This window comes from Plectropomus leopardus, chromosome 15 (assembly GCF_008729295.1).
Source record: "Plectropomus leopardus isolate mb chromosome 15, YSFRI_Pleo_2.0, whole genome shotgun sequence".
Classification (NCBI taxonomy): domain Eukaryota; kingdom Metazoa; phylum Chordata; class Actinopteri; order Perciformes; family Serranidae; genus Plectropomus; species Plectropomus leopardus.
The window spans coordinates 30,255,255-30,271,398 of NC_056477.1; the positions used below are offsets into that span (position 1 = coordinate 30,255,255).

The 16,144-nt window shown below is 41.4% G+C and overlaps 1 protein-coding gene across 1 annotated transcript; it reads left to right on the forward strand.

Moving 5' to 3' along the window:
- The first annotated feature begins 281 nt into the window (after window positions 1-281).
- fgf8a (fibroblast growth factor 8a) lies at window positions 282-7,146 on the forward strand. The gene is made up of 5 exons (XM_042502285.1): window positions 282-526; window positions 624-660; window positions 1,526-1,706; window positions 4,033-4,139; window positions 6,072-7,146. Exons 1-5 carry the CDS (start codon window positions 495-497, stop codon window positions 6,354-6,356), a joined length of 642 nt encoding a protein of 213 aa, XP_042358219.1. The 5' UTR covers window positions 282-494; the 3' UTR covers window positions 6,357-7,146.
- Window positions 7,147-16,144: the final 8,998 nt, after the last annotated feature.

Here is a 16,144-nt window from a genome sequence, read left to right on the forward strand (position 1 = left end):
GGATGGGAGCAGAGAGAGGAGAGAAGGAGCGTCCAGCCTGCAGTCCTGCCACAGCCGAGCGGAGCAGCAGCAGCAGCAGCAGCGAGACACCGACACGCCACTGAGTCTCCTCCACACACCTGAAGGCCGCAGAGGATTACAAAGCACCGGGAGTAGCCTGACAGCAACTTTTTTTAACAGGAGAAGAAAACCTTGCAGCGCTTTTCTCTGACGCACAGCTCCGCTTCTGCAAGTGCACTTATTGCGCAGCCTTGTGACAAACAGATCTTAATTAATGTGAATGAAAAATCATAATTAGTCATTGCCATTTTTTGAGCTTGGCCTGTTCTGGACATTTATTTGGGGAATGTGCGTGCCGTGCGCCCATGAGCCTCTCTGACTTTTTTTTTTCTTGTGGATTTCGATAAAATCTTTGGACTCTGGTTTGTAACCCGCTGGACTCTGGAGGGACCCTCCTCAGAATTTACTGGAAGATCGTTTTACATTTATCCAAAATGCGACCCATCCCATCCAGACTCAGCTATCTGTGAGTGCTTCTCCTCCACGTCCTCTTTTTACGCAGTTATTCCTCCTCCACGCCAGTAACTTTACGCATGTTATTCTCTCTCTCTCTCTCTCTGCAGGTGTCTACACTTATTCGCGTTTTGCTACTATGCTCAGGTATGTCCCTGCTTTCATTTACTTTCATATGCATGTTTTAGAGTGTTCCGTTTTTGTTTTATTATGAAGCATATGGCAGTCGGAGCTCGCGATGCGCGGCGCAGTAACAGCGCGAGGAGGAAAGGTGAAGGATCATCATAACATTATGTGATACAACAATATCGGATGGCTCCCACGGTGCGCCGGACAGCGGGGGCGCGCGGCCTGCTGGCAGGTTGCTGATGAACATACCGGCCCTGGCACGGGACGCGTGGGCACAGACGGGGCATCGGGGCATCGGGAAATGCTTGCGAGTCTTGTGAAAAATGTCGTGGGGTTTAAAAGTGACCAGGGCCAATGTTTCCATCAGCAGCAGTCATTCCATCACAGCGAAGCTCGGCGGAGACAGACATCCAAGTGAATTGAAATACTGACTTTTTTTTTTTTTTTTTTTTTTTTTTTTTTGCATAAAGTTAAAGCTCTGTTAGCTGATTTATCCAACGTGTTTGTGCGATGTGGCGCGCATTCTCCTGTACGCACAACCTGTAATCACACCGCGCGTCTGTTTTGGAAGCTGTTAATTTGATTTGGCAGCAGTTTTCCTGGAACTTGTTACACTTGTCACTCTGGGAAAAACAACAACAAGCTGTTGTTGCGTTTGGAAATCTTTCCTCTGTGTTTAGGAGCCTCAGTCATTTCCTACAGTGACCCAAAGACACACAATTGGCTTCTCTGCTCCTGTTTTTTTTTTCTTTCTTTTTGTTTTTTAATTATTAGCCTATTTAACTCTGGTTATTTTTGCGCGATTTATGTGCGTAAATTAACACATAAAATAAAGACAGGTGTACACATACTGATGATTGTGATGACATCTAATTTCTGACAGGTAACCAATCAGTCCCCGCCTAATTTCACGCAGCATGTAAGCGAGCAGAGCAAAGTGACGGACCGCGTGAGCCGCCGGTTGATCCGGATCTACCAGCTGTACAGCCGGACCAGCGGCAAGCACGTGCAGGTCCTGCCCAACAAGAAGATCAACGCCATGGCCGACGATGGAGATGTGCACGGTAAGAGAAGCCCTGCAATTTAATACGAACACCGAGACCCTCTGTGGGAGCCAAAAACCCTCCTGTGAAACCCGCCGGGGTCATCCCAATGTTTGAGTTTATTTCGCTTTTTTCCCCTTTTTTGTGGAGTTTACAATACTATATATTTTTGGTGTTGAAACTGCAAAGAAATGATAATCTGGATTTATTTCAAGTATTGTTTATTTTTCCCTTTATACCTCTTGACCCAAACATAAATCTTTAATTGTCCTTTCAGCCTCGGAAATATCATGTTTTCTGCGCTGGACTGAATTTCGGTATACAATTCAAATTAAAAAAAAGAAAAGAAAAAAATCTGCCCTTATTAGATTTTGATCTGGCCTTGCAAATTTACACAATCTTGCAATTCAATTTATTATTATTATTATTATTATTATTATTATTATTATTATTATTATTTCACACTAGTTTTAAAACATATTTTTCGAGATTTATTTTGACATCTACATTTCTTTTTTGACCAAAATCATTCCCAGTATTTTTTGTTAACATGGCTCAAGGCCAGTATTCTAACACAATTAGCCCTTTAAAACCTGAGCATGTTTCTTTCAAAAACATGAGGAGAAAAACTTAGAGCGGAAAAAAAGCAAAATCAAATCGACAAGGAATTGACTTGGGGGAAAAAATGTTCTTAAAAAATAATAATTTTCTGAAATATTTTTAAAATGAATTATTAAGATAATAATAGGTGTAGTTTTGGAACATTTTCCCTTGTTTTTAAAAATGATTGTCTAAATCTATTAATTTATTACAATAGCCAGAACACTTCTTAACAAGTTGCTCATTTCCTTTTCCCCTCAAAACAAAACAAGCCAATTTGCTTGTGGCTCAAATGTTTAAATACTTCAGATTTAGATTTTTCCCCCCGTTCACTCAGGCATTCAAATTTGTCTATTTCTGGCATGTTTCAAGATGATGAAATTTCCAGACAAAAGTGAAACGCTCTTATCATCAACATTATCTTGAAGCCTTTTAAGCAAACTGTTGAATTGCTCTTCTTTGCACCATTTGTGCTTCTTCCCTGTGCTGCTGGAGCAACTCCGAGTGCAGAGAAACTGTCCACTGGATTGTAGATGGTGCTGGAGGTGATCCTCCAGAGATCCCGCAGATCTGGAAGAGCCATTAGAAGTCATCCTACTTCTACCTTCCGAACATTTCCTGCATAGCTCCCCTCTCCCCTCCTCCACCCCCACCTTCAACCCCGCTCCGTCCAGCCTGAACCGAACGGGCCTTGCCGAGCTTTGCAGCCACTCTGGCCTACAAATTTTTGTTGTATATGGGAACTCCACTGAAAAAAATCTGTAGATAATGTTGTGCTTTCTGCAAATGGGATCAAATGTTGCAGGATGTAATTGTATGCACATAAAAAAAAGTGTGCAAGCAGGTTCATACTGGAGTCATTCTCTATGAAATGAGAAAGTGTGAAAGAGAGAATGTGTGCGTGTGTGTCTCCCACGACTGTCTCTGACTCTGCCTGTCACTCAGCTCACCACAGCTCTAACTCTCAGACGTGTAGTGGTTAGTCAGTGGGTGTGTGACCTCAGTAACCCTGTGGTCGACGCCATGGAACCATTTTTATGAGACAATGTGGATTAAAAAATGGTTTTTATAAGAGGTCATCTGCTCTTGGCTTTGAATGTTCTGGAGAAATATCTATGAGAACTTCAAATCACCGCAGTGTACACACACACACTGAATGAACTGACGATGAAACTCATCTGTCATTCTGCAAAAAGTCAAATAATAATTGTTTTTTATCTTGCTGAAAAGCAACATCACATAAAGTCATGCTCTGCGAACTGTCTATATGTCCTGTGTCTTTCAGTATGTTTCTGGATATAGAGATAAATGTGGAGCTTTATGTGTGAGGTCAATGCAGATTTATTTGAAAAGGAATTCTTGATGAGCCTGCCAGGGTTGCCTCTTTAGCTTTCAAAGAATCAAAAGACACGTGGTTTTATCATTTTGCAAGAATTTCAGCTTGCATAAATCCCCAGGAATGGTCCCAAAGGTTTTGTGTGTGTGTGTGTGTGTGTGTGTGTGTGTGTGTGTGTGTGTGGAAAGAGAGTTTGCATGCTTGGAAGCACACTCAAGCTTTTCTGCGTGTGTTGTCGATGCTTTTATGTCCGCTCACACATGCATTCGCACTGAAAAGTCAATCATTCAGCTTTGAATGTTTTCGGAATATTTCAGACCCAAAAAGACACGTTAATATTTTTTTTTAACAACCCCCCTGTTCTCAGCTATTGTTGCTAAAAACAAAACTCTTTCTGTTTCATTTATTTAGCTAAACTCATTGTGGAGACGGACACATTTGGGAGCCGAGTGCGCATCAAGGGAGCTGAGACAGGCTTCTACATCTGCATGAACAAGAGGGGAAAGCTCATCGGCAAGGTGAGGAGAAAAGCTGGTCTGAAGCAGAAACAATGAGAGGTTAGAGGAGGATTTTGAGTTTGTCCTGGGGGCTTTTTGTAAAGGAAAACCTCAAGGCAAATTTCTGAGAGCAGAAAATCAAAATCACTCATTTGTCCTCAGTGTGTCACTCTGGGACTCCGTGTTGGCATCTATGAGTGCATTTTGCGAGATGTGAAAAAATAAGGTATAGAAGCTCTATAGAAATCTGAAGATGCATCTAAGAATATAAGGTTTGTGTGAATACAGGTCAGGTTCACAGTATCAGTATATGAACACCATTCTGAATGAGCCTGGACTATTTTCATGGTGTGTTCAGTTAGATATCACTGCACAGCATAGGAAAACATGAATCTCTCATAAAATAGTTCCAAAAGTTACCTAAGATACACACTAATTAGTTTAAGTAATACCATTGGTTCTATTCTATATTTTTCTGATATCAACGAATCCCATTGAATGGCTGCAACCAACCCCAAAACAACCAGCTCTTCACAAAAATAGTCTCAAACAAAGTCACTATTTACTTCCATCTGTCCATCTGTTAAAAACTGGGGTGATCAGCACTTTTAGGAAATTACTAAACCTTTTTTTATCAATGTAAATTTTTAAAAAATTTACATCTTCAGAAGGAACCAATGGGCTCAGAGCTGAGAGCCATCAACAGGCCAAAACATAGAAGTCTTTACAAGGAATTTGTTAAGAATAAGAAGATTACAGCGCGCGCACACAAACACAAACACAAACACATACATGTGTTTATGTATATATTCCAACCTGCAGACTGTATCTTGAGATAAAATTTAATGTGACGCAACACAACGCAGTGCAACATAACACATCTTAATGTAACGCATAACTCACAACGTGCAAAATGAAACTTTCAACACAACGCACAACACAATGCGCAATGCAATCAAGTGTTATGTACGGTAATCTAATGTGTTGGGTAAGGTGGTCTTTATCAAGTACACAGTGTGTTTTTGGGATAATTATATATGTGGTGTGTTAATTAGAGTTTCCAGGCTGGGGTTTAGTTAGTTAGTGTCCTGGATGTTTATTCTTTGCTGTTCTGTGAGTGTGTAGGTGTGTGTTATCTCAGTGCCCCTCTCTCACTGTGACGGCTAATAAACAGAGCTGCCAGCCTCCCTTACCCCCCCCCCCCCCAAACACACACACTCCCCTCCACCCACCAAGCACCCTGCCTCGTACACCATCTGCCCCGAGCTACCGGCCCAGTCACAGCCTGCCCCAGCCCCAGTGTGTGTGTGTTTGTGTGTGTGTGAAGAGAAAGAATGAACAGAGAGTGTGTCTTTTGGGTGTACGATGACTATTTTTAACACACTGCTTGTTACAGTAGGCTCGTGCTGCGTCCAAGTCCAGTGAAAGCTGTTTGAGCTGACCTTACTGTACAGTCGGTGGATCGTGTTTTTCACTCGGTGATATCAGCGACTGGAGGTCACACTTCAGCCAGCTGTGCACTGTCACTGCACACCACTGGGGAGGAGTATTTAAGGATCTATTGATTCAATTGAAGAAGAGCTGCTCGGTTAAATTTAACCACAGTGCAACAGGAGATCAAACCAGAGGTGAAAGTGACACTTGGGGGCTGATTAAGGCTTTATGGCTGGAGGATCCGTCCTGCAGCTACTGACCCGCAAGGGCTGCTGGATGTTTGCTGAGGGGGGAGAGGAGTCATCGCTTACTGTCATCCCCCTCTCTCTGATCTGTAATGACTGTAGCATATGCCGCATGTATGAGGGGAGGGCTCTGTGTGTGTGTGTGTGTGTGTGTGTGTGTGTGTGCAGGGGACAGGCTGCACAGGGAAGCCTTTATACATCTGATATTTGCCATCTGTAAATCTTCTCTGAACATTCCCACTAACTGTGTTTCTGTGTTTTTGTCTTTCTGCAGAAGAACGGACAAGGCCGCGACTGTATCTTCACAGAGATCGTTCTTGAAAACAACTACACGGCGCTGAGGAACGCCCGCTATGAGGGCTGGTACATGGCCTTCACCCGCCGTGGGAGGCCACGGAAAGGTTCGCGTACGCGCCAGCACCAGCGCGAGGTCCATTTCATGAAGAGGCTGCCGAAGGGGCAGCAGCCCGCCCACTCCAGCCACCACCGCCCCTTTGACTTCATCCACTACCCTTTCAGTCAAAGGACTAAACGCACACGCTACTCATCAGAGCGCTGAGAAGGGGAGCGAGAGAAAAGACAGAAAGAAAGAGGAGAAACTGACAGACTGACCAAATTCCCAGCAGCCGGCACACTCCTCCGCTCTCCTGCAAAACCTCTAAAGACATTTTTATACTGAGCATTACTATATCTTAATATGTAGGTTGTTTTCTATTTTTCTCAAAAAAAAGCTGTACATAGACAAAAACATGAGAATTTATTTTTGTACTCCAGACTTAGTACTGACCTGTGTGTTTGTAGATGCACATCACTAACTGTCTGACTTATCGAGACTCTTAGTAGAGTGCACTGTGTTGTTGTTTTTTATTTCATTTGACCAGTGGAGTCTGTTTTTGGACTCTCGCCTGCTGCTCAAGGAGACTTGAAGGGCCCTGATTGACCGCACTGCCAGGAACGCTGCATTCACACACACAAACTGTCACACACTGTGCGTTGGGTAAACGTTGCAGAAGCGTGTGGCGGTAACACTGCAGTGTTTTAAGCATCCTGACTGGGATGGTTCTGTGTCGCTCTCACACAGTGATGGAACAATGTGGCAGCTACATTTGATAATCACAGGTTCTGACTGTAATATTGATGTGTACAAAATGCAGTGTGTAAGGCACCCGACACGCCCGCTCCCCCTCACCCTTACCCTCTTGTGTTCTCGTTGCCCACTGAATGTTTGTTTTTATACATATATAAATATATTTTTATTTGAGGATGTGTAAAATAATTTTAAGGATGGAATATTTATTTAAAATGTGTAATAAATGTACATTAAATACTGATATTAAACTCTTGTTTGGTACATACGTGCTTTGGGCCCATTTGTGAAACCTTGAAAAGACACACAGCAGTTTGCTGAGGAGTGTAATCTTCTGTGCATACGTACTGAGCTGTGTGTTAATACTTCTGAGCTCAGTCTGATAGCACCTGTACCACACCTGTAAGACACGTGACTTACCTATGCTCTCAGATTATCATAATTAAGTTAAATAATACGTTGAAGGTACATCCAGGACAACACGATGTCAGTACCAGTTATATTTGACATAAACAGTAACAGTTGTCTGACCACGGACAATCTCATCTTAAAGAGCAAATTGGATTCAGTACAACATGTTTAACCCTTGATGCATGTTTGGTGCATTTTACATGCCTTTCATTGTTCACTTTTTGCTAATTTTGGCTGTTTTAATGCAAATTTTGGCAAGATTGAGTATCTTTGTTCAGTCTTGGAATTTCCAGCTCAGCTCCTACAATAAGTCCTACAATAAGTCTAAGGAAACTAAATTCTTACATTGATACCGTTAAGTGCAAAAATGTGCCATTGAAACCCACTAAAATTTTTGATCCCACAGCCATCAAAGCATATACAGTAAACATGAATTATATTATTTCTGGGTGCATTCTGGGCTTTTACCTTGGAATTCGTCATTTATACTATTTTCCATCTGATGATGCCTTTTTTTAATTTATTTTTTGGCATATGGAGAAAATACATGCTATTTCCACAAGGTGCATTGTCTCAATCAACGTTGCTAATCAATGAATTGAATGAATTGACATCATGACAGAAACCTTCTTTTTTTATTAAGATATATTTCATATTTATGATTAGGGCTGATGTTGGTTAAAAAAACAATAAACTCAATAAAAGAAGAAATCATGTTAATGTCTAATATTTTTTATGGCCTGATGTTGAAAAGTGCATTTTGTGTACAGAACAATAAGAATGTAAGTATTTGGCACTGCACAAAAAATAATGTATAAAAAAAAAAACCAATGTCACTGCTAATTATTGACATACCCTAGACTGTGATAATCATCATATTAATTATCTACTTAGCAAGTAGCATTAGCATTAGCATGAAGTTTATTGAAAATACTTAAATTTTTGTGGGGTTTTTTTAATCTGAAACATAGTGGCATCATGACAAAAACCTGGCATTTAAAGGGTTAACATTCCAACAATTAACAAATATTTGACATTGATGATTAGGACAGGTGTGAGTAAAAAAAAAAAAAGTGGTGAACGTAGAAAATCATATTAATGTATATTTTTTCTACCTTGATTTTAAAAAGCGCATTTTATCAGCAGTGCGATAAGTGTGTGTAATATCAAAGTGGGCCCTAAGGGTTAATGTTAGGTGGTGCTCATTTATGTACACAAATCACTCATCTCAAGGCAAAAATGAGTTCATTTGTTCATTGTATGTGTTGGCTCCATAGATGGTATATAAATATAGATGACATGTCCTCACTTAACTCCACTGTACAGAAATGAAGCCCAAATATCCTGGATACGGCTCCATTCACTAACATAGAGGGGCGTGCTTTATGACTTATACTGCAGTCAGACACCAGGGGGTGATCCAGATGTTTTGGCTTTACTGTTAGGGAGCTGTTATGTCATCCCTACAGTCTAAAGAGTAGACGCGAAGTCTGATGTGCACCTCTCTAAAAGCTTCATTACAAGTTGTTGCAATGCAGACCTGTTTATTTTCTAAAGCCTCATTTCCACTGCACAATAAACCCGGTAACACCCGCTAAGATCTGGCTCTTTAATGCTATGGGAATGCGTACGATTGGCATTCACACCAGGGTCAAATGACTCTGCAGTAGACATGGCCTCCGATTAGCATTGATGGGAATGCAACACCTGGGTAAACAAGCTAATTTCAGCTGTTGGCGAGATACAATGATGCGCCTTCAGTCATTATTGTTCATGTCCACCAAAGCAGCTAAAACACCAATCCAAATACAGAGATAAATAACATGAAGAAAGCACTGAAAAGTTTTCTAAGACATCTGTTCCTGCTGCTGTCTACTGTTCACCTGTTCTCTTGCCTGTTCGTGAGGTCACACCAACTCACCAAAAAGACAACGCACACACGGACGTATGCACGCACACACACATGCCAGCAGACAGAAAGTTGCCCTCCAGTGGTAAATGTGGCAGTGAGACATTCAGACATTTAGCGGGTTTACCCCTGTTTAAAAAACTTGCGTCCACCTGCTGATTGTGGTGGGAATGAGGTATAAGCTGACAACCAAGCTGTAAACTGGAGACAAAGCTTTTGTTAACTTTTATTTTACAGATTAGAAGCAATCAATGGTGAAGTTGATAGCCCCATTTACACTGCAGGAATATCACGCTGTTATGTCACCTTCACATTTTTTATAAAATGTCCAATCATGGAAAGGAGGGGCAGAGTTGTCTCAGCTCTAAGTCAGGAACGGAGGTAGTCACAGCCCCGAAACAAGGTCTGTGCAAAATGTAAAGCTGGAAAGGCATGACCATGGGCATGAGGTTTTTACAATGTGAGTATGCAACCCACTGCGGGAGATTTAAAAAATAGCTGTTACCTCTGCAGCTAATTAATTAATTAAGTGAAGCTTTATAGCAGAGTTTCAGGAGCAGGACCACACCTCTACCGCACCTCAACCGCGCCTCTTCCGGCTTAAATATCCTCCTAACCCGATCTCCCCCTTTCGTTCTCGTTATTCTGCACAAGCGCGTACTGACACACCACGTAGCGTTTCGCTCTCAGTCGGCTGCGGTTCGCTCACTCGCCCCCATTATGGATTCTGTCTCTCTGTCCCCATCGGATGATAACCTTCGGTCGAAGCTGTGACGGATGCCCTCGCCGTCTCCATCTGGCCGTGCAGGCGTCCTCAGGGTCCGACGCCGACAACTTCTCTGCCGCATCCGTGCCGGAGATGCCGACTTCAGCAGTGCAACCGGCCGCCGGCCCCTCGGTTGCCTCCATGGTCCATGTTCCACCCGGCTCCTCTCTGCTCACCATCCAGATGTACGGCTCGGCCGATGGTTCCTCTGCATCTCCTGGTCCGCCACCCTCAGCGGAAAGAAGAGGACGCGGTCGCCCCCGTGCAGCCCTGCGCCGCTGCGGTTCTCCTACTCCATCGCAGCGGAGGATGGTGACGGCCTCCCGCCGTTGTCTCGACTCTGCCGGCTCGGCGGCCCGATGTCGAGCGATGAGCGCTGGAGCGCCGTGTGGACATCACAAAGCAAATCCCAAGATGACCCTCTGTTTGCATCTGAATCCGGCCAGGTGGTTACCGGCTTCCGGTTCCACCAACATTTCCATCAGGTCCCGTGTCAGGCATCTCTCCCATGAATTACTCCGGACATTCTTTCAGAATCGAAGCTGCCACCTCGGCTTCCCGCAGCGGTATACCGGAACACTTTATTCAGATCATGGGCAGATGGTCCTCCCAAGCTTATCACCGTTACATCCGTTCCGACCTAAGAGATCTCAAATCGGCTTTTTCCTCTCTCATATAATGCACGCTTTTGGGGATCTGTCGTGCCCGGGAGCCACGGCGGATTCCCACCGAAGCTTCCCCACACCGCACTCAACCATCCATTCCAATAATCCAACATCAATGTTTATACCAAATCTACATTCACGTCAATAAATTGTTAAAATTAATTCCGATTGAGGTGTGGTCCTTGCTAGTGAAAAACAACAACAACAGTGGCCGTAATTGTCTGCAAACTGGGAAAACAATGAGGTTCAGGAGCTCCTTACCCTCCAAGCAGAGGACGAGATCGGCCTCCATATAACAGACACTGGAGCAGAATGATGCTGCCATTGGTTGGTTCTGTGTAAAAATGCAGGGATGGTATATGCGCTGTGGCCCTATAGTGCAACCTCTGTGTTAAAAAAATAAATAAATAAAATAGAAAAATAAAAAAAGACCTCACACAATAGCATTTTAAGTCTTGTGTCTGATTTAGAATGGTGTCACATAAGTACAGGACAGGCCGCTAGTCAGAAGGCAAATATTTGCAATGTGAAATGTCATTGTGCTAATAATGTAAGCATGTTGCATTTGTGGGAAAAAAAACGTGCATTGTGTTTTGTCTGTGCATCTTCCGAGTTATAAGTTATAAGTTATAAGGACAGATTTGTGTATTTGTGTTTTTGATGTGTTTTAGATAATTTAAATTAACAAAATTTCACAGAAACCCCATTGCCAACTATGGATATGTAACTGCAAAGCAACCAAACAAATGCTCCAAATGGCCCCGGCCACTTGCCTAGGCTACGCAGCACAACGATCATATGGCGGACATTTCTTTAGAGACAAATGCACGTTTCAAATATTGAGGGGGGCATGTCCCCCACATATACTCCCATGATGTACACCTATGGTCTTACATTAAGTGCGTCTTCCCTAGAAAAGTGAATTAAAAAAAACTTTGCGTCTAATGGCTTATTTCTTGCTCTAAAATGTAGGGGTTTAGGGCTTAAAGAGATACTTTTAAATTTGTCATCAATCATTTCCTGGTTTCTATTATGGATTTCTTTTTTTTATTTGGAGGTTTGTTGAAAAATAAACAGGTGCTTTTTTTCTAGTGTTGGTGTTAACCTTCAGACACCGGCACCTCTCAAAGGATCAGAATGACATGCTGTGGCCTTTGGTTTGTCCCCGTATGAAACCTGACCAGGGACAGCTAACAGGGAGGGTATTCTTAGTCTGATCCCAACAGGGATAATAAGGTCACCAGCAGCACCCCCACCCCTTCCTTTTTAGCAGATAGCAGCGTGTCACAGTCGGAGCCCTTTGCTGTGGTGGGGATGATACCGCTGTGTTTGTTTTTAGGCTTTAATTTTCCTTCAGGTTCTGTAACTCTCAGTATCTTCAATGTTATTCTTAAATTTCCCACCTTTTAACACAACCAAGCCTTTGGACAATCTCACCAAGAACTAGTGTGTGTGTGTGTGTGTGTATGTATGAGTGGGTTCGTTTCTCTGTGTTAGTTTGCATTTTGTTTGCCAGCAGGAGAGCCAATAGTTCCAGCACCTGCTGATTAACCCTTTAGAACCTGGATGGACATCAGGTTTGTTTGTGTGTTGTGCATTCAGATGCCTTTTATAAGAATTTGTCCTGCAAATTGCACCTATATATATATATATATATATATATATATATATATATATATATATATATATATATATATATATATATATAATATATACTGTTTCTTTTAAACAAAAGTAATGCCTTGTTTGCAATGCTTGTTTCAGCTTTACTTGACTCTTCTTAGCTCTCTTTGGTTCTAGGTTTTTTTTCTCAATTTCATTTTCCACAGCAGATATGCCTCAGTGTGTTTGAATTCTCAGCTCATCCCCATAGAGATGCCCCATGAAATCATGAAATCATCTTGAACTTGCTGAATTCAGAGTGTTAGTCTAGTATACATGTAGTGTTTATAGTGAACAGCACAGTGTGTAATGCACAGCATGGTGTATGTAGTGGGCAGCATAGTGTATGTAGTGTATGACATAGTATACATAGTCCACACCATAGTTTACACAGTGTATAGTATAGTGTGTGTAGTGTAGTGAACAACATAGTGTGCAGTATAGTGTGCATTGTGCCTAGCATACTGTACATGTTGTACAGCATAGTGTACAGCCTAGTGTATGTAGCGCACAGCATCATTTGCATAGTGTACAGTATAGTGTACATAGAGTATGTAGTGCACAGCATCATTTGCATAGTGTACAGTATAGTGTACATAGTGTGTGTGGTGTGCAGCATAGTGCACATAGTGTACTGTGTGGTTTATGTAGTGTGCAGTGTTGTGTGTGCAGTGCTTGGCATAGCACCCAGGCAGATGGAACATTAAATGACAAAAGCTGAAAAAGTTTAAGAATAGTTTGAATGTTTTGGATACTTAATTGACCTTTGCAATTAATTAAGGCTGCAACAAATACTTTTCTTAATTTAAGGGGACCTGCACCTATTTTCAAAATTCATAAATGTAATTCCTATGATCTGAGATACATGAACACTTGACAACTTCCTTCAGCAGTTAATCCTGGTAGATGAAGGGCTGTTTTAACACAAAGCACTGAATTAAATGGTCTTGACAATACATGGCATTAATCTGCTTAACTCCTTCCACATTGGATTAACAGAGTATGTCCCTCAGGACTTCCCATAGAAGCTCACAGACACTAAATCAATCAATTAAAGCCAGCTATTGGTGATAACTCAATGATGTAACCTGATAGCAATAAAAACATACTGTTCAAATGCAGTTTGGATAGTTTTAAAGAGTATGGTTTTGTAGACTACTTAATAAATTTAATTTCTTTTTCTTTTTTTTTCAAATGCAGGACTTGCAGAACCTATGGAGACCAGAGGACTTTGTGGAAATTGATTCAATTAGGGCCCTAGTCTGCCCTCTCCATTACAGCCCCCACCACAGCCTCCAGCGTCTGTAAAGTCAGAGTGAACCTCAGCAAACCTCAGTAAACTGGCTTGTGGGAAAAATCACACCTTCTGTGTCGCCAATGCTGCCATGCAAATGTGGAGCAATTCCAGAGCCAAAAAACAGGGGGGGGGGGGACATCGCTTTCATCCATTTTATTGAGCCGCAACCATCATCCTTAACCCCGGATAAACAAACACAGCTACACTCTTCATTTGCTTAGGGAGCAATTTAACCCCTGTCTCGACCCCCCCGTGGAGGCCGTAGAATAGCAGGGGTGACCAGAGAACGTGACCCTGCCTCCCTAAGCAGCTTCGAATGCCACAAGCCACACAGAAGCTGCCCCCATCAAAAAGCACTTACAACCTCCAGCCACTTGTATACGCTCTGAAACAATCAGGAAGATGAGGATTTTCCCAGAGAGAAGCAGCTCCTGTTGGCCCTCTGGGCTGACTTTGAGCTGGAGACGGTGGGAGAGTCATATAACAATAGTAATCAGAACTTCTATGAGGACCGTCATCAGGAATATTATTTGCTCATCAGGTATGAAGATACCTCCAAAATTGTCACTTTTTAGTATATTTGGAACCACTGCTGCCCTTTTAGAAAATAAAGTTAATGATAGGTTAGAGCACTAGTTATAGACATGTCTAAGACTTGTCTCGAAGTACCAGGATATTATTAACTTTTAGTAAGTCTACCAAAATCTGTCCACTGCCTCATAAGGAATTTGACATTACGGATAAGAAATGGTGCAAACTGGTGCCAAGGGAAATAAAGACTAAACTTATTCACTTTAAAATAATATATGAAATATCAAAGGTCTTCACTGAATGTCCAAATTATTTTGTCACAAATATAAAGTTTCAAAATTCAGTACTTTTATATACCCACCCAATTTGGCTTGATTTCTTTTAAAAAACATGGGAAGAAGGCAATGAGCAACTAAAGAAGAAATGACTTAAGAAATGAATTAATATGAAATCAGTAAAAGTGCAAGGAAATTACATAAAAATGTGTTTAAAAAAAGGAGAGAACATGAAAAACATAAATAAATAATAGGAGATGGAAATTACCTGGAAAAGGTGCTTAAAATTATAATTCTATAACATAATTTTTAATATATACTTTTAATAATTAGCTTTAAATGTAGTTTTTCCCTAGTGTTTTTCCCTAGACATTTTCCCTAGCCTTTTTTAAAAAATCTTTTTCCCAAAGAAATTGCAATTTGCTGAGGGTTCAAAGGTTTAAATACTTGTAAAAGACATCTGAAAACAGCACAACAAATGTGATGTCACTTAAAGTTTCAATGGTTAAGTTTCAGCATTTGTACTGTTTTTCTTTTATTTTTATGGTCTTCTCCATTTCTCAGCTTTCTCCCTGTAGTATAGATTTAGTGTTTGCTTTCCTTCTCTTTCTGTTGTTGTTTGTGTGATAGACAGAATAGAATTGTTTGGTTGTTTTTATGCCTGTTATTCATCTTTTATTCTGTGTGCAACACAGCACAGAGAGGTCCTTGTCGAAATTCTCCATGACATCCTGACGTAGGCTGATGCAGGTGAATGCTCCGTGTTGGTTCTGCTTCAGCTTAGTGCCATCTCTGACACAGTGCATCATAGCATTATTATTGACAGGTTGAGAACATGGATTAGTTCTCTTGATACTTTTCTAACATAAAATTTGATGTTGAATGTTAATAGCTTTACCTCCTCTCTAGCATTTTTTATGGATGGGGTGCCACAGGGCTCCAATCTAGGACCAAATGTATTATCTCAGGTGGTACTGTCAGACTTTTAATCAAATTACATAAGCATGATCACATCTACCCTATTAAAGCTTCACTCACTAGGCAGGTTTCCACTACAGATTTATGCAAAACTTATGTTTTCAAAATGTCACTAAAACACAATTGTGAGATGACTGTTGCCATTTAGTGATGTTCTGTTACTTCTCTGGCTATGACATTCCAAGCAGCATGGCGATGGATGTTCGAAACAGTAGCAGATTTATGTCTATTGCAGCCACCACACTTGCCGTCATTATTTCCAATCCAAGGCCACATAGGCATGTTATGAAGCGATAATGGAAAGACATGCCCCTTACACATGTGAGCGGCCACGTATGAGGGCTTTCTGGGAGATGATAGTTCACAGTTTCACAGAGGAATTGTGAATTCAAAACTTCCAGATTATCTAATGACCTATGTTAAACATAAAAGTGACAAAAGTGTTTCCATTGCAGCTTTGTGAAATGGCTTTTTTGAACCGCCTGAAATACCATCTCATGTGAGCTTAAAAACTTTTGCGATAAATGGGATATACATATGTTATACACATTTATATATTAGGTATATTTTTTGTTTGCAATTTCAATTTGTGCAATTTGAGGGCTAATGGAAACCTGCCTACTGACTGCCTGTTCATTTTAGAGTTGATTTTTTAATTTTAGTCTTGACTTTTAAGGCCCTACATGCAATGGCAAAACATTACTCACAAGTCCATTGTTCTCTAGTGCAGTTTTCAAGACTGAAAACTAGTGGTGACAGGACATTT